General features: G+C 37.4%; 2 protein-coding genes across 2 annotated transcripts in view; both read right to left on the minus strand.

Annotated features, from left to right (window-relative positions):
• Positions 1 to 4,437: 4,437 nt before the first annotated feature.
• LOC113230700 (transient receptor potential channel pyrexia-like) lies at positions 4,438 to 11,581 on the minus strand. The gene is made up of 9 exons (XM_026464753.1): positions 11,416 to 11,581; positions 11,052 to 11,269; positions 9,564 to 9,739; positions 8,856 to 9,037; positions 7,829 to 8,057; positions 7,549 to 7,707; positions 5,999 to 7,108; positions 5,330 to 5,551; positions 4,438 to 5,010 (listed from the first exon to the last, which is right to left on the minus strand). The coding sequence occupies exons 2-9, from the start codon at positions 11,107 to 11,109 to the stop codon at positions 4,480 to 4,482; spliced, it is 2,667 nt and encodes an 888-aa protein (XP_026320538.1). The 5' UTR covers positions 11,110 to 11,269; positions 11,416 to 11,581; the 3' UTR covers positions 4,438 to 4,479.
• The window catches only part of LOC113230416, a 38,977-nt gene continuing 30,756 nt past the window's right edge, over positions 11,412 to 19,632 (minus strand). The window contains exon 5 of the mRNA XM_026464339.1: positions 11,412 to 11,527. Within this exon, the coding sequence (XP_026320124.1) occupies positions 11,412 to 11,527 (116 nt within the window). The remainder of the gene's footprint in view (positions 11,528 to 19,632) is intronic.

Here is a 19,632-nt window from a genome sequence, read left to right on the forward strand (position 1 = left end):
GGCTGATATTTTTTTTTTCGCCAAGAGGAACAATCAAGGCTTATAAAACATTCACTCTATATTTCTGCCGTCAAGCAGTAATATAATCGTTCATTCCTTCCTCGAACCTGCAAGATGTGGAATGATCTTCCTCCTAAAGTATTTCCTTTGCGCTATGAGATGGGGTTCTTCAAAAAGCGTGTTTACAGGGTCTCAACGACTGACAATGCATAGGCAGCTCATCTGATGTTGCACATGTCCATGGGCGACGATAACCACCTCCCATCAAGTGGTTCGTCTGCTAGTTTGTAATTTACATTAAAAAAATGCCACTGTATTGCAATAGTACCACAGTCCATAGACCTGAACCACTTGTTCAACCGTCTAGTTGCTATCCGCTCTGTCATACCAGTAAAGAATGATAAAATGTAAAAAATCCATAAACGCATTTGAACTACAATTTGTCAATAAAAATAATTTTAGTTTCCACTGCCGCTTCGGTAAGTACTCTACAGATATGCACGCACTATACGCAACGCGGATCGAAAGACGGTTGGAACAGTGCACCAGGATTCGTTTCGTCCACCAGGATTTCCTAGCCCAACCCCCCAGGGGATCCTTGTGAACTCAGTAGTTCATCAGAATCCCCCGAACGCGGATACATAACGTTAAGCCCCATTCAGACTATGGTACTTTGGGGAAATAAACAAAACTCATTATATTGCTCATAAAGACCGTGACCTTGCTAACTTGAAAGTGATGGAGAATACGATTGCAAATAAAAAATAACAACAGTTTGATAAAATAACTTTTCCGTTTAATACATGTAAAATAAAAGAAAAAGAATCCGAAAATCCGATCACCCGATCGGTACAATAAGTAATTATTTATTGTCGCAATGTTAATAATAATAATAATAATAACGCACACACTCAATATAGCCCCGCACTAGGGAAACCCTGTGTCGCGGGTGCCATGGACACACACATAGACAACCACAAATTACACCCAAACTCACGAGAGAAATAAATGTAGGTCATACAAATATTTCGCCCGGCCCGGGAATCGAACCTGGGGCCTGTGCGTGGCAGTCCGGCATGGTAACCGTTCGGCTACGGAGGCAGCTATGTGATTGCAACTTTGCATACATTTAACTTAGGGGATTCTCATGAACTGCTGAGTTCACAAAGATCCCTAGGGGAATTGGGCTAGGGGATCCTGGTGGACTCAACGGCAATTTTTATGGATAGGCTTATCCTTACCAGTTTCCTTTTCCGTTAGAGGTTCGTCCGAAACAATTATTGTCACTTAAGTAATACTCAACCAAATCAAGATACAATTTCAAGTAGGAAGCTTCATTCGCATTATGCGTATTTTAATTTGGTTGAATACACTGTTCACCTTAGTAGTGAAGACCGCTAGCGCAGGAACCAACGGAATAAGTGAGTGACATTTTAAAATTTACTGTATGGAACAAAAACTCAGTAAAATAGTAAGTTCTAATTGTAAGAACATAAAGCGTAGCGCCGAATGTGTGAGATCTTTGTGCAAGGATGCCAATGTAATGGCGTTACAGGAGCATTGGTTGCTGCCGCAGGATCTACCATTTCTTAGTGAAATTGACAGAGATTTCAGCTATACTGGAAAGTCCGGGATGGAGCCAGCAGCTGGCATAATACAAGGTCGTCTGTATGGTGGCGTGGCTTTATTGTGGCGAAAATGTGCGTTTCAACATGTGTTAGTTGTTTCGTGTAATAGTAAACGTACTGTTGTAAAGCAACTACAAGTGATCTTTGCGACATTGTGTTCGTGTGTCTTTATATGCCAGTTAATAAGGCCGTGAATTTGCCTGTGTTTACGGAATGGGTAGCAAATATAGTAGCTATAACAGAGGTATGTAACACAGACTGTGTATATATACTCGTATTAGGCGAATTTAATACTCACACAGAGACACTATTTGTTAGGGAATTTATGTTTTGGGGTGTGCGGGTTTGTGCGGACAAGGAAAAGCTAAATGGTGTACTGAACATGCACACACATTTGTCTGTCAGGCCACAGGTAGCAGGAGGTGGTTGGATCACTGTCTCACTAGTCAAGCTAAGCAGCTTCACTGAGTTGCATGTTCTACGTGTGAGCCAGTGAACCATCTGGGTGGCTGGGTCCGTCCTGTTTGTTATATTTGTAACGAATTATTAGTATTATTAGGTATTATTTTTGTGATTGAGTACTAATCCTAATACTAACATAGTTGTATGGTGTCATGTTACTAATTTACTAACTTGTATGGACGACATTGTCTGAAATAAACGATTTTTATTTATTTATGTTTTTGTTTTTTTTTATTTTTATTTTATTTACTGTAATTGTTGCAGACGGAGAAAGGGAGTATACCCCCCGCCTCACGACTTGTTCCTACAGTCATTTGATATAATAAAAAAAGTGGTGATAAGTAGATAATTTCTAATTGGAGTGTCCTTTCTTCAAGTCTGTTATTAGGTTGTTGAAGATTGCACCACATTTGTAGGGAGTCATTTGTCCTCGTCTACTATATTCATCGTTCTATATTAAGACTAATGTTATCAGTAGATAACGCTACACAAACATACTTTGAGGTAGATTCCCACTTAACTACGTATGTAGTTATAAACAGAAACGTATCAGTCCGTGTCCTTGAAGATTAGTAAGTTGTCAGTGTGTCACTGGGTGGCGTGAAAGAGATAGCGTTATAAATTCGGCACTACTTTAATGGTTGTTCTTTGATTTGTTTAATTGGTTCTCAAATATTTTTTAAAACAATCATCACATTAATTTTGTCAACACAAGAAACCTATAATAGTATTTTATGCAATCGTTGCCTAAGTAATAAGTACGAGATTTCAAGACCTAATTATGTAATGCTTATATATAATAGTTTTTTTACTAGTAAATAATACAACCAATATTTAACGTATATTTTATTAATAATCTACAAACAAAAACCAAAGAGATGAGAGCTACGGAATAATGATCCTTATTTCTAAGACTATAACTATGTACAATTGATTATCGAAGAACAACAATCAGATCTTCTTTTATCGTGATCGTACTTATGCAGCATATACAAATGTTTGAAACACCTATAAAGATCAATTTTATAATAGTAAAATATAAGTGTATACACAATTCCACTAGTTATTTGATTACAAATAGAACTATTTTACTCAAAATTATTAGCAAGCGTTTCTATTACTGTTTCATAAATCTTGTTTTTCACTCCTGCACTTTATAAACTGGCGGTTATAATTTCATAAACCATATCACAAAGGCGCTCGTTTTAGTTCTGAATCAAAATTCTATTGTCTATGATACTTGCTTCTTACAGAACTATAAAACATGATCTTTGAGAAAATTCTTCTTGATCAGCTGAGTGGACATTCTGGGAAATATCGCCTCCTCCATAAAGAACAGTATGGTTTTACTAAGGGCCGATCTACCATAGATGCCACGTATTGCGTTGTAAAAACGTCTATGAGGTTTGAGAGGGGTCGCATAGTGCCAATGGCGTTTTTTGCGACCTATCTAAAACTTTTGACTGTTGAGTTGAGACTATTTTTATTGTTAATGACTCTTTTGTTGAAGCTCAAACACTATGGGATGATTTGCTTTGAAATTAATTCGATATTATCTCGGTTCCAGAATTCAAAGAGTTAGGTCCTAACCTTACCATTTCCAAGTCACCTTTAAGCTCCTTAGCACACTTTTCACCTGATATAACTTTAAGATAGAGGTCTAATAGAACCATACGTATGCAGTGTCAGTGAAAGGTGAGTTAACGGCGAAGACTTTATAAAAAAAAAAAGATATAAGTATAGGACATCATTGCTCAGTCAATCTGAAATAAGTGATAAACCCTGTTCAGTTGTATGTCCCCACCGTCTCAGGAGTGCAGTGTTATTCGCGTAGTACAATATTTGCCCAGGGATGGATAATTTGGAGTATCATTCACGTAGATAGTAAACAAAGTGAGTCTGGGAACGCTGTTTTGTGGAACTCCGAACTAGTGATAATGGGTCGGATGTAGGTCACAAAAAGGATGTAGTGATCTAGCTTCAAAGTAAAAACATCAATAAAGAGTTCGTTGCACTGCACTCAATTCAATCTAAATATAACAATAAATAATGATTGGGAATTTTTGTTTTTGATTGGGGAATTTCTCGTTCGAATATAATCGCAGTGAGTGTCGCCAATATTATTATTAACAAAAGAGGTAGTTTAGTGCCCAAAAAAAAATTAATATGGGATATATTAATTGTCATATTTATATTTTCAGAGTTTCAAAAAAAAAACCATACTCAAAAATAAAAAAATACAACACTAGTTGAATGTAGTGGTAATAAAGTAACTAAGTAATACAATTTCTTTACTATTAGTTCTTCTATTTTTTTCACGGTAATTATATGGTTTTCATTAAAATCTAGTGCTCTTAAAGAATATTTGGAAACCTAAAGCATTATCCATTTATTTGTTCTCTATTAAGGCCTTATTGAAAATCTCATCTTGCAGCCTCGAAGGCAGTAGCTTATTTTGCTTGCACCCAGGTTTTCCAGGGTACAGATTAAAATTCCTAACCACATTACTTTTATTCTTAATACTACGATTCACTTCCCTTGGTAATATAGTAGATAATACTTTGTTATGGACTAAAGTGTTTAAAGTGCATAAAAATTCAACTTGTTTAGCCAATCGTCTGATATTACCATGAACTTCCATATCCTTATTATTATCATCACCAACACGAACCGTTAAATTCAATAAAACAATAGGAACAACGATCACAAATATCAGAAATATAACTGTCACTATTATTAAGGAAGCAGTGGAGTCATTGAAATAACCATTGAAGAATATATCCTTGTAGTCAAACTCCGAAGTCATTATGTCCATGGTCTTGACGAAAACTTCCCAGGGATTTTCAGAAGGGGTTTTAGATTTAAATTGTATTATACAGAGGGAAAAAGCGATGAGCAAGAAAACGAATATTGCGAGAATCTGAAACACAAAATCGAATTATACAACATAGGCCTTGGTCACTTTAAATTATTGACACCTTAATACTTTTACATGTGGGCAAATATGAAAATAATACAGTGACACTAGGGAATTCGCTACAATGACTATGATTTTCAGGTTAAGCAGCAAAAGTGCTGCCCATTTTTTACATTTGTCTCTTCGTCGCTTTTTACACTTATGGGAAGATATCAAATGGTTTGTTCTTACGGGAAGTCATTTAATTCCGTAAGCTAGAAGTATATATGTACATATTGACAAAATTTTAGGTTTTCTATTCACATTTGATTATATAATTTACCTTCAAAACATTAGAAGCGAACTTCCCAAACATATTCCAAATATAATATCCCCAATTTGGGAACCTAGACAAGAAGAACATCAATTCCATCCAGGATAATAGCAAAGCCAATGATGTTATATGCTGAGTCCAATTCCCCTCGGAGTTTATGATGACTGCAAATGGAAAGATGGCGGCTAGGATGAAGTGCCGACTGCCTTTTATGTTCATGTAGAGGAGTTGCTGGAGATATAAAAGTCAAATTATGTTAAGGTATTGTAATTCACATGTAAAGACGAACCAAGCTTTCGAGGAACTAAGACGAAGAATTTTCACACAACTCTCTAAAGAATCAAAAGAAGTTTCTAACCCGAGCGTAGAAAACAGTGGAAGAGGCCTGCATCTATCTAGTAATGAGATCTTACTGGGATGTGGCAGCTAGATATATAGATTACGTACATAAATGTGTACTTTTCCAATCGGAATAGGCAGGACCACTGTTTTCTCATATAAATTTCATCATTCCATCAGGTGTGGTCAAAAATTAAATAATACACATAAGCAGTTCGGGGACCTATAAAACCTTTTTTTCTGTTGTAAACGTCATTCGTATTGGCACCTAGCAATAGTAGAACAACTTATGCGGCTACTGCTTCATTAGCTTAACATATAATGGCTGAAAGAACTTACCTGTAATAGCAACAAGGCTATCGTAACATAGACAATATACATCCAAATATGAGGACTCAACCACGTTGGTGGTTCATCATCCGTGTCTTTATAGAAAAACACCGACACACTGAAAACGGTCAATGACATTACGAATAACACATGCATTGCTAGTATTATATTGAATAAAGGTAGCAACGCTTTCCATTTTAAGTAAAGGAAACTCTCGACCAATGGATGTACTAGCAATCTATTTTGTCCATATTTATTCCCTGTTTTCATCAATGCTTGAATTACTTTCATCTGATTATTTTCACATGCACTAGGCAATAGTATGCTATAGTCAACGGTTATTTTACAATTCGGATCTTTCACGTTCAAATCATTCCTCGAAATGTAAGAATCAAAGACTTCTTCCATAAAATCTATTGGTTTCGATAAGTTATTTACTATTATACCTATTGCTGTTTTTCGTAATTCCTTAGAATCAGTAGTATAGCCTGATAAATCTGCTCCTTCTCTTAAAAGTAAGGTTATGACATCTCTATTACTATGATGTGCAGCTGAATGCAGTGGAGTCCAACCCATACTATTGACCACATGTATTGTTGTTTTGTCCTTCTCCAGCAAAATCCTTGCAATATCGACATAGTTATTGACTGCTGCAATGTGTAATGGAGTTGAGTACTTGTCTGGATTGCATGTAGTCTTTAATTTTATGTCAGCTCCATAAAACAATAGTAATTTCACGCAATCGGCATGATTGTTTGATACAGCGAAATGTATAAGGCCAAAACCATCAGCGATTATATTTTTATTATATAACGTAACTAAAACGGAAGGTATATATGAAAGTAAATATTTTAGTATTTCTGTATGACCATTTTCAGCGGCTACGCATAAAACTTTTATATTTCTGCATAGAGCAATTTTCATTTTATCTCCTTTAACAAGTAACGCTTTAACGCAATCCAAATGTCCATGATAAATGGCTTTAAACAGAGGTGTTTCGCCTTTACCGTTTTGGCAGTCAATTAAATTTGTTTGTTTTGCTGAAATGAGAATTTTGTCCAAGATATCAATATTGCCTAGTGCTGCAGCCGTATGTACCGGTGTTTCTCCATTATTTGCCTGGAAGATAAGTTATATTACGATTAGTTAGACGATTACGAAGGCAATTGATAGTAAATCTGCAATATACAGAGTGTTTTTATAAATGATACAGTATGGGGAAATCCGAAACCATAGAAGATACAAGGAAACTGTTAGGAACTATTAAGTATTTTTTTGAGAAAACAATTTTGGCATAGTCAATTTTTTGGTCAAGCGTGAGTTGTCCATAAAAATGAATAAAATTTATCAAATTTTTTTTAGTCCTTATCGATTTTGTTTCGTAAAGAGATCATTTCATTGTATGGGACGAAAAAATCTGGACAGCAGAAGTTGGTCAAATTCTGTAAAACATTTTTTCGTACAAAATTAATAAAATTTACTAATTTTTTTGTAATGCTAATAAACTCAGTTCTTCTTATCCGTAACTGTGACTCATATTTAAAGATAATTATATTTACTTTTAAAGTAACATCAGCGCCAGCTTCCAAAGCAATGCAGACACCTGGCATCCACGCCTCGGCGACTGCAACATGCAGCATTGTGTGGCCGCCACAGTCCTTCACGTTTACTGTTGCTGACAAAGGATCATCGTCGTTGGTTCTGTGGTTCACCAGAATCTACAGGTTTTCAACTTTGTTTTAAAAGTTGCTCTAACGTTTTGTTCTTTCATAGATAGAAAACAAAAGTTATTGAGACAACTTGGAAGAAATACAAAATTTCTTAGAGTTACTTAGTTACCTTTAAAGGTTCTTCCAATTTATTCAACACACAGACATGTAGTGGGGTTTGACCAGCTTTGTTCAAACAAACGACTGAAGCTCCAGAGTTCAGCAGTGCTTTTATCGTATCCACAGCTTTCAATTCCACTGCCATGTGGAGAGGAGTGTCAACGTAGTTTATGCCTTCAGCTTTCATTGTATTAAATTGCCCACCAGCTTCAAGCAACGTTTTTATGATTCCTGTGAAACTGAGAAGAGATTCTTGTGTACAGTTTTGCCGATCTCGATGGGCACTAGATCTGGGAGTTCCAGTTGTGACATGAGCTTTCCTACATTGGTCCTGGCGTGGGTACTGAATATAAAATGCTAGTTTTAGGTATTGTATAAATTGGAATGGCACTAATCTGTATGTTTACTTTACAGTTTAAGATTAACTGCAATCGTCAACATCTGAAATTCTACTACGATTTCAGGTAAACTAACCGATGATAACTATTTGTCAGTATCAAAAAAGCATTAATCCTTTAAGAAGGATATGATAAGAATAAGTCTGTCTTTTTAAATCTGTTCTGTATAATCTTTTTTGTTTTACGTTATACTACAAAAACAAACTAAACTGGTTGGCTGGTTAACCAGATTTCGAATTACTAAAGGTGTACCTCAAGGATCTGTACTGGGTCCTTTTTTTAAACGACTATATTTATTACCCAATTATAACAGGTATGTAATAAATATACTAAAACTTTTCTTTTAGCCTTGTGATAATATTGAGTAATTGTGAAGTAATAATAATAATAATAATACAATAACGCACACACTCAACATAGCCCCGCACTAGGGAATCCCTGTGTCGCGGGTGCCATGGACACACACATAGACAATCACAAATTACACCCAAACTCACGAGAGAAATAACTGTAAGCCATACAATATTTCTCCCGGCCCGGGAATCGAACCTGGGACCTCTGCTTGGCAGTCCGGCATGGTAACCGTTCGGCCACGGAGGCAGTTTAAAGTAAAGTCAATTTAGCATTTTTCCTACTTACTTCTCCACATTAATGTCTTCAGAGTCGATATTAGCGCAGCAAACGACGTCCAATGGAGTGTAACCATGTTTGTCGACGACGTTCGGGTCTGCTCCAACAGCCAGTAGCAGTCTAGCAATGTCGAGTTGAGCGTGTGCGCTTGCTACGTGGAGTGGCGTCCAGCCTGGTTTTACAACAGGAAACTAGAAAATATAAACCATTTTTCAATTTGAAGTTGACAGGAATGACCTAATAGAGTATCTTTAGTGCCAAATCATAGTAACAATTATCTGATTTCCAACTTCAGTTTTAAAACCATTGAATTACTTAAAATAATTCTAGTGCCAGTTAGTTAAAACACTCAAACCCCTAAAGTTTCTTGCTCATTCTACTCAGGGGTATCTGGCTTACGAATGAGCAGTAGAGTTTTTTTTTTTTTTTTTTTTTTTTTTTATGACATTAAGTAACGGGACGAACAAGAGTTTAATCAGTATGACGATTTGAAGTATAATTAGCTTACCTATGAAATGATTATTGAAGATTATTTGACTTTGTACGCGATACCTGGTATCGCTAATAGATTTTATCCGAAAAGCACTTAGCTTCTAAATCGGTGTGTTAAAAAGTATTTTTAACTCATATAGATAAAATCAGACATAAATAAACATTAATATTTTACTATAGAAAAGTTTGAAAACTGGTGTTGGGGTCGGTAAAAATCAATCTTACGTAAGCAGTAACGGAACATCTCAATATATTGTCGTTCCAGTCCAATGACAGCCCAGTATATTCGTCTTCTATCGTGCAGCGAATATTCGCCAGATCTTTGGTCTTGGGGCAGAGATTTTTCATTACTTCATCAACTTTTGATAATACGTTATCGTTTTCCATGTAACTTGGCATGTCTGAAATCGAGAGAATTGTTCGAAGTTACTCATGGTACGCAAAAATGATTTGTTACTGGAATCGATGATGGACACCATGAGAATATGGCGATTGGCAGTACGATCCCAGACTTTTAACAGAATTTCCTATCTTTCCTTGATAAAAGATGTCACAGGACAATGCCAGAGGTTTCTCAGTAGTTCCTTAGCATTAAAATCTACCCGCATGTTAACTAATTATGTGAGCATTACTGCGATCAATGAAGGCTAAGGGTGCCGGTGAAACTACAAGCACATGGAACTTGTTAACTTTATGTTTTAGGGCGACAGGTGCAGCGGCAGTGCCCCTCAGATTATGTGATTTACAGCGCTGAGTAGCACCAAACGCATGACTAGTTCGTCAGGTTACAGAGTATATAAAAACGTGTGATATTATGGAAGGAATTAATCGGATGGAGTATTTTGCAACGATCTCTTTAAGACGATTCGCGCAAAAATCAGCAAATGCTGTGTGCAAGGTTTTTCTTTATCGTAAGAAATTTATTCTCCAACTTCGTTACCTATTATTTAGAGTTGTATATAGTTGAACAGTAAATTTGACCTTATTATGTGACGTGTTTTTTGTACGCGTGATTATAAATGGCAATGCTAACCTAACCAGGGGGTCGATTCAGAACCTTACGGTAAACCGATTTCTTTTCATTGTTATTAACTACACCTGGAATCGAACGTCAAACTGTCGTATTCGAAACCGAACCGAAATAACGTCACACCCGTACGGTTACTCGAACTTCTCGACTGGCGAAGGGTACAAACGTTATTCAGAACACAGTTACCGAATGAAAGTTACCGAACGTCCTATTGTTTACAAGCCAAGAATGTACTATGGAAATCTCCAATTATTTTTTTTAATTAAAATCTGGATTTTGTTCAATTTTATTAATTTATTTTAATGCAATTTAATGCATTCCTACATTTTAGGTCTTTAAAGTATTAAAAATGTATATGTAAGGATTTTCATTTTTCTTGTTTAATCTATTTCACCGACTAGTTCCGTAAACGCTGTTGGATAACAATGTCGTCTTTGAAACCGAATCGAATGTTTAACTCGAATGTTCTAAATAGCGCCGGATATTCAATCGAACGGTTAAAATACCGAAGAGTTCTGAATCGGGGTCCAGGTGGGTTTCTGCACAAAGATATCCAACTGAAGCCTGTGCTGGAAGCGCTAGAACACCACCAAGATTTTTGTTACCTGCAATCTTTACTGGATAGTCGGTCAAGAAATTAATTAATACAATAAACTTTTTGTCGTTGCATTAATGTGTCTTACCTTCCGTAAAATACAGGTTCAAATTCATGTGCCCAGCATTGTTGACATAACTTCCCATGTTTGAAACATTAATTCCTAGTTCGTCGAGCTGCTGTTTCTCAGCTCCGTCGTTAATGAAACGAGTAACCACTTCTCTTTCTGACAGAGCTGGGTAATGGCGAACCCGGTCAAGCGTTACGCAGTGGGTTGCGTTAGGGTTGGCACCAATTCTGAGGAGTCTAGAAAACAAATAATCAATAGTTACTGGGCGCCAAGTAGGACCATGGCAGTGTAAGTGAGCGATGTACAGATGATTGCTTTTCAAGACATCTGTGAGAAGATATTTAGTAGTAGTATTTAAAACCTAGAACCAAACGGCAATTACCTTTTAGTCTCCTCAATATCGCAACTCGCTATAGCTTCCAACAGTTCAGTATTCAATCTTCTAAGTCTCCGGTCAGTTCGCAGCCATTTTCTAGGCCAGGTATCAGGCACTCCTGTGACGGGGGTATTGGTAGAGGGGGTGTTTACTGTCCCCGTGTTCGCTACGAAAGGGTTTTTTGAGGGAGTGTAGAGTTGCAATGCTGGATTTCTGTTAAAAAATTTGAAGCTTACGTATTTTATACAGTAGGGTAGCCTGGTTTAAGATGACGCACTTAAGGTTTGAGACCGTGTAGAATGAAAACAAAAAGTGTTAGAAAATCAACTATTGTTTTATTTTATAGTCTACTTATCCGACTCTTACATACTAATGTGAAAAGTAGTTATATTTAATAGTGTGGTTGTAATTGATAAAATTAGTGGGAAATGGGATTTGCGTACTTTTACACTGTACTTTGGTTAAGAGTACGCATGTACGTCGGCAAGAGTACGCAACAAGTTTTTTTTTGATAGGACTTCGTTTATCGGTTGCACGAATCACCTCCAAACCTTTCTGGTAATGTGATTTTTAGTCTCGGTATGCATGCTCATGGAGAGCTGAGAAGAGTCTACTTGTGGCACGGACATATCTCAGTTAGGGTGGTGCTTCAGGCGCACTTGCTGCCGATATTTCTGACATATTCGGAGCACATGCCTCAGGTCTGTTAAACCTTCAAAAATACTAGACTCTCACAAAGTGTTTCAGTTGGAACGAGCCATAGCGACAGAAATTTTATTCACAAGTAGTCTTTTCTAAAAAAAAATATGGCATGAGACTACGCGCGTACTCTTGCAATACGTCGAGTTGCGTACTCTTGCACACTTCAGCCATTCCAGAATAAAACTGCTACTAACCCCATATGTTGCAAGTGACCAGAATCGTTTGCAATTTGATCTTTAGACGAGTTTTTGGGCGATTTCATACAAAGTCAGTGTAAAAAAGTATGCTTAGTTTAGTCTCAGTAACAATTTGAAAATACCAAAAAGTTTTATGCAAATACATCAAAATGTTCAGACAGGTAGTTTCTTGGTTTTCAATAACTTTTGATAATTTTTCCGCACAACAATCACTTCCTAGCACTACAAAATGACACTGAACTTAGTTGCTCAATGTAAATAACTTCTCGGCAATCTACATTGCGTACTCTTATCGGATGCGTCATCTTAGACCAGGCTACCCTACATACATGCATGAATTTAACTTACTTTAATTTAATACGACACATATAAGATAAATTTAAAAGGTCTTTAGTTTTAAGGGGTAAGAGCTGCTTCAATTGCAGAAGCCTTCTAAAGAACCCTGGTCGTCTGGCACAGGTGTTAACCTCAGGCTGGTTTTCTTTTAACACTGACAGTCCGCGCGTAGCTAATCATCGCCGACCAGTCATCTGCAGTCGTTTTAGTGTCGTGCTGGTCACAGCGAAGTACGGACAAATAATGCTTAGCATTATATTAGTGAAAGTTATTCACCAATATAACACTCGTCACACATTGACACTGACACTCGTCAGCGCTGACCGGTCACCGTTATTCTGAAATGCTAACGGCTAGCGTGAGAAGGAAACTAGCCTTAGCCTTCGTTCACACGGCATTGTCCTCCACGTGTTCGATTATAAACGGTTAAATTTTATAATTTTATGCGTTTAAAAGACGGATACCCGCAGTGTTCACACAGCAATCGCCCTGAGCACACGTTTGTAATGGATGCACTTTTATATTGGCATTGAAGACGCCAACGGCTTTGCTGCCGGAAGAATAGAAGGCATTGGGTTCATCCAATGAATCAAGAAGCAGTGTGTACAAACACATTTAAAAATTGTACGAAAATTTGAGAAATGATGAAAAAACAAACGGACCTTTGTTCCACTAGAGATATCAATAAATTATTTTGTATTAATAAAATTATGCGTGCCCTCCTTCCTAAAGATACTTCAAGACTAGACGCCGCCGAGGCTTGACGTCGGTGACTATTCGATACAAAAACGTATGACTTCGCGTCTCACGTGTGAAACAATACGTTATAGTTGCACTTCTAAGTGACAAGTCCTTTGCGTTTTCGATAAACTTATAGAGAGCTGCGTGCGTGTTTTTGCAGGACAAACACCATGTGAATGGTTCTATACTTAATGTATGCGCCACTGTTTATTCGGTAAGATTTATACTGCAAAAAAACATGCCGTGTAATGCCTTGTGAACGAAGGGTTAGGTTATCGGTCACTTTTTCTATATCTATGGTCACTACAATGACTATTTTATTTTTTGCGCACAATTTCACCAGCTGCAAAGTTATGGGCAACAATGGTACACGCTCGCTTAAAATTTGCCTTCTCACTCTGAATGCGTCACGTTCGCATTATCTCAGGTTTAATAAAAAATAAGTAAATAAAAAATAAAAAAATTTTTTTTTCAGACACCATAGGTCCATAGTTTGGACTATCGTTATATACAAGTGTTGAGATGTCTTTACGATGCTGCTACCATGAGTGTCCAAGTACAGGACCAGCAGTCTGAACCTATCCAATTACGCAGAGGGGTGAGACAGGGGGATGTCATATCCCCGAAACTGTTCACCGCTGCATTGGAGGATATGTTTAAGACGCTGGACTGGAAAAGGATGGGCATTAACATAAACGGCGAGTACATCTCACACTTGCGATTTGCAGATGACATAGTCCTAATGGCAGAATCGCTGGAGGAACTGGATCAGATGCTGAACAGCCTAGCATCCGCCTCGCGGCGGATTGGTCTCGGCATGAACTTTGATAAAACCAAAGTCATGATCAATGACCACATTGATCCGAGACCCATCTGCGTCAATGGCCACCTTCTTGAAGTTGTTTCCGAATACACTTACCTCGGGCAGATTCGGCAGTTAGGTAGAAATAACTTCGAGATGGAGGCCAGGAGGAGGATTCAGCTTGGCTGGGCAGCGTTTGGGAAGCTACGTCGCGTCTTTTCGTCACCCATCCCGCAGAGCTTGAAAACAAAGGTTTTCAACCAGTGCGTCCTACCAGTTCTAACGTACGGACCTGAGTCGTGGACACTCACGATACGGCTAGTCCACCAGTTTAAAGTCGCTCAGCGAGCTATGGAACGAGCTATGCTCGGAGTTTCTCTGAAAGATAAACTCCGTAATGAGGTTATCAGACAGAGAACCAAAGTGATCGACATAGCTCTTCGGATAAGCAAGCTGAAGTGGCAGTGGGCTGGACAATGGACATATCTGCCGAAGAACCGACAACCGCTGGGGTAAACGAGTTCTTGAGTGGAGACCACGACTTGGCAAACGTAGTGTGGGACGCCCTCCAGCCAGATGGAGTGACGATCTGCGGAAGATTGCTGGCAGGAAATGGATGCGTCAAGCCGAGAACAGGGCGAAATGGCGTGCATTAGGGGAGGCCTATGTCCAGCAGTGGACTGCAATAGGCTGATGATGATGATGATGATGAGGTCCATAGTTTGTTAGTAAGCAACCTTATACTATATTAGTAACAACTGACTGGTGAATTTATGGTATATTGTATATGAAGTGTATATTATGAAGTGTATATTAAAATTTTCAAAATCGAGATGTCATCAATAATTATTGAAATATATTATTATGTTAGGAAAAACATCAAATAAAAAATACTTTACCGAGAGTCAACGCTGTGCCTTCTTTTGTCGATGGATGTGAAGAAGTGTCGGAGTTCGCGGTTCTCTTTCAACATCCCGGCTTCCACATCTAAGTATAAAAACCAGAAATTAAACTTGTTTTAAATTTTTATTGAATTGATATTCAATTATTTTTTGTGAAATTACTCCACTAGTTTGTTATAATTATTAATACAAACACCGAACTCTCAGAAAAAATTCCTTCGATCCGGCCGGATTCGAACCGACGTCGTTTAGCATACCGTGCCAGACGCTATACCAACTAAGCCACGACGGAACGAACCAGCGGATCTCACGAATTTTTCTGAATGTTCGATCTTTGTATTAATAATTATATTAAACTATTTTTCGGATCTAATCCACCGTCATAGGGACGATACTTAAAATATTGTAATCTATGTATAGTTAGCTATACTCTACTTCACTATGTTATAAAACGTCCTGATCTACTTTAAACAAGGGACTGGTGTTGTTAACAAAATGCTGTTACATATGCCTACTGCCATAACGTCAAGTCCGGAATCTGTTGTCTTAAGAATCTATACCACCTCAGCTCTAATTCAATTTTTTCCCCTACTAATACGGTTCTATATGGTTTGCTTAGGTCAAATGACAGCGACACTAGCTTTATTTTAGAGTTTTTTTTTTGCAAACGAAATGATATCCATTTGAAAAATGTACATCGTATACTATACGTGTTCTATGTAGTTCAGTTGATATAAAAAAATCATTGGTATATGTAAATTTTACAATAAAACCGCTGTATTCAATATATACCTATTGAATACAGCGGTTTTATTGTAAAATTTCGAGGTAAGTAAAAAAGATTTCTACAGAGATAACTTCGGCTTCGGAATTGTCGTCCTGTTCTTAATATTTTTAAATTAGTAGCAGTAGAGCTCCTTGTGTAATAGTTCGTCCAGGGTCGTACTGCCACCTTACCTATTTCTGCCGCCAAGCAGCAATGTCAGCATTACTGTGTTCCGGTTTTGAAGGGTAAGAAGGGTGCTGGTGAAATTATAAGCACATGAGACACAACTTATGTCTCCGGGTGAAAGGCGCAGTGGCAGTGCCACTCAAATCTTTGCTATTTTAAGCTCTGAGTGGTACTGCAACTGTTATTTTAGGATAGACGTTTCGTGTCGTTTACCACAAGGCGCACGACGGAGGTTAGCATTGTCACATCTGTTTGTTGAATTGTGAATCAAGAATCTTGGCTCTACAGTAGATCTGCATCAGTCACTAACGTGTTGAAATAATTTTTGATTATCGGCCCGTTTCATTTGAGCGATTGAAAAAGATAAGATAATATGAAATAATTTAGTATAAATTGGTTTCCGAAATAAATGAAAACCAGTCATCTAGCACTCAACGACTCAGTCATTTCTGCCTTCACCTCCATTATAGTACAAAGAACTTTCAACGAAATGGTCGCGATTTATGGTTTTATTATATATTTAAGACTTTTATGGCATATTTACACTCATAACTAATCAAACAAAAGGATATAAATGGTAACATACCTCCACCTAACGGCATTTTCAATAGCAGCCCAGAAAACGTAATTATCACTCGCACGTTTCCAGCAATTTGATACACACTTTTGTCAGAAAGATATTTCATTTAATAGTTGATAAATACAATGGACGTTTGCATTATCGGCTTATCGTTTTTTAGTAATATTATCGGAGGATTATTGCATTAGTACGGTGTTTTTAATTAATTTCTTGTATGATTATACAAGCCGAGTAATAGCGGTGCCTTAACATTTCTTTGGTTAGCGCAGCTAGGGGAACGAATGAAGTTCGAAGGGAGTTCGAGCGAAGCAAGTTTCTGGGGATTATACTTAAATTGCTCAATTTCGGAACGGAATTGCACGGCAGGCATCCAATCGATATGCGTGAAACTACTTAAAAAAATACAATTATACCCGTCACAGGGAGACTCGTTATTTCTGTCCTAAAAATGGTATCTCTGATTGAAAGAAGTGGTATGCAGCGAAATTAGGCGACTGAATTTCGGTGGGATTATAATGTCTTCCCATGGATATGTTTTTTTTTATCCATAAAAGAAGCTAGCTGTAAAATTCTAAAAATATTTGTCTCCCTGTGTCACATTCGTTTATCGCCGACCTACCTTTTTAATATCGCAGTCCACTGCTGCACATAGGCCTTCCCCAATGTGCGCTATTTCTCCCGGTCCTCAGCTTGTCGCATCCATTTCCCGCCAGCAACTTTTCGCAGGTCGTCACTCCACCTGTCCGGAGGGCGTCCTACACTACGTTTGCCGAGTCGCGGTCTCCACTCTAGAACTCGTCTTCCCTATCGGTTATCGGTTCTTCGACACATATGGCCAGCCCACTGCCACTTCAGCTTGTTTATTGCACGAGCTATGTCGGTGACCTTAGGTCTCTGTCGGATAACCTCATTACAAATTTTATCCAATACTACAACTAGCTTTCGAGGATTTATTACTTCATCATATTTTCAGAAGTAAAATATTCGAAAATGTTATATTGACTCGACTACTGTCCTATTTCGATAGGTATCACATTTTTCATAGTGAACAATATGGGTCTACTAGTGGTGGATCGAGTAGCGATGCGGGAAATATATCTTTGATTTTTGGGAAAGGTCCAGAATGCTGTTGGGGTTGTTTGTGACCTCTCAAAAAGCTCTGAAAGAAGGTAAGCGTAATGTTTTTTGTCTCCAAATTGGGTTTATAAAAACTCTTCCAGTTGTGCCCATTTATTGAATTCTTTGATGCACATGCCATTTCAGTTTTGCCTTCAAAATATATTTAAGGAGAATATCTGGTTGAGATGAAAAAGCGAGATTAATAGCATTACGACAATTGTTCAAAAATGGACTTAATTTCTCCCGAGAACCATCAAATGTTCCGATAAATTTGGTCAAAAAGTTTAAATCTAATTTCGTAATTTTTGCATCTTCTTCAGTTTTTTCTTTGTTAGACATATGTAATAGTTAACAATAATAGAAGTATTCCTGGCCTATACAAGCGAAATATTAATAGTTATGATGCAAAAAATGGATCTAGAATGGTGCAGTCTCCTATGTGCGATCTATTGTTATCAGTTCGCAGAAATGCACTTTGCATGTTGTAGAGAATATCGGGTATCGCTAAGCTTATTTATGTTATTAAATAAAGTAAAATCCAAAGACCATGTAATGCTACTAATTTAACCGAAATAATGAAATGTGAATTATTGAAGTTTAACATAATAAACAAATTAACTACTACTTAATTAAAACTATAATTAAAACTTTTGTTTGGAATTATTTAACTTCACATCACTGACGGATATAGTCCGAAATTGTAGGAATAGAAAGAACTCACGGGATAGTCAGGAACATTGTAAACCTCGTAGCTTGAAGTAAGCCTCGGTGAAGAAGTACGCACAGTGGAATATAAGTAGACATAGCTACTTTCAGGAATGTCTTTAAAATAGGTAAGCACCGGTAACTTTGCGTAACTTTGCACACAGGATGTTGTAATCTGGGGACCTTTTTGATCCCACCGCTGCCACCAATGTTATACGGGGCGTAGTATAAATGTTTAAAAAAAAACCACAATTTTCCCTAAATTGTATATAAAAAATAGTATAAAAAATGGAAATTGAATTGGCATGTGTTTACATAACAGGAGTTTGGAGGGAACTGAACTGCTTTCTATGTAGTTTTAGTGATGTTCAAAGAAGAATGCTGACTGGGAGAAATGGCAGTGCTAGTTCTAGTAGTTTAGGTAGTAGGGCTGGGAGTTCGTTATTAAGACTTATGCTATAACTTGATAAATCAATCCATCGATAAGAACATCTATGGATACTCTAATGAAATAGCAAAATATAATCAATTGAGTTACCTACGCAACCGACCTAGTACCTGTTAGTCCGAATTCATTGCCATTAGATATAGGCCTCCTTTCCCTTTTTCGACTTTGAGCATTATCTTCCTTTATATCGCCACGTCATCTACTTCTGGGACTTCCATGTCTAAGGCTTGTGTTGGGTAAGATTCACGTCTTTACCATAGCTCGCTTGACATGCGGCATGCGTGTCCAGCCCAGTTTCAGGCCGGTGGCTTTTAACGATATGTTTTGGTGCGCAGTATAACTTATTATGGCAAAGCTAAAGTTTTTATCGCGATTTTAAAGCGGTCTCCATAGAAAGTGGAGCTTATTGACAAGTGGAGTACCTCCAAATCTCGCTGTATACAGTATTATTTTTAAAAGCTAACAACCTCACTCGGCTAACTTCATGAGATTGCTTTAAAAGGAGATTTTTTTTACATTTATGTTTTAAAGAACACGTATAGTAGAAGAAATATTATTTGCACCGATGAATGTTATCTCTTGGAACGGCTTATCCTTTCTATTACGATAGGGTAATAAAACCATTAACACTTCTTTTAATAAAACGTACATGGGCTTAATGATCATGGTCCATCGTAGGATTCATCGGTGCGTTAAATGAGTTTTCTGAATTCTAGTTTTAAATTATTTATTCGCTCAT

The sequence above is a fragment of the Hyposmocoma kahamanoa genome, unplaced genomic scaffold (genome assembly GCF_003589595.1).
Source record: "Hyposmocoma kahamanoa isolate Upper Pololo Valley unplaced genomic scaffold, ASM358959v1 101, whole genome shotgun sequence".
In the NCBI taxonomy this organism is placed as follows: domain Eukaryota; kingdom Metazoa; phylum Arthropoda; class Insecta; order Lepidoptera; family Cosmopterigidae; genus Hyposmocoma; species Hyposmocoma kahamanoa.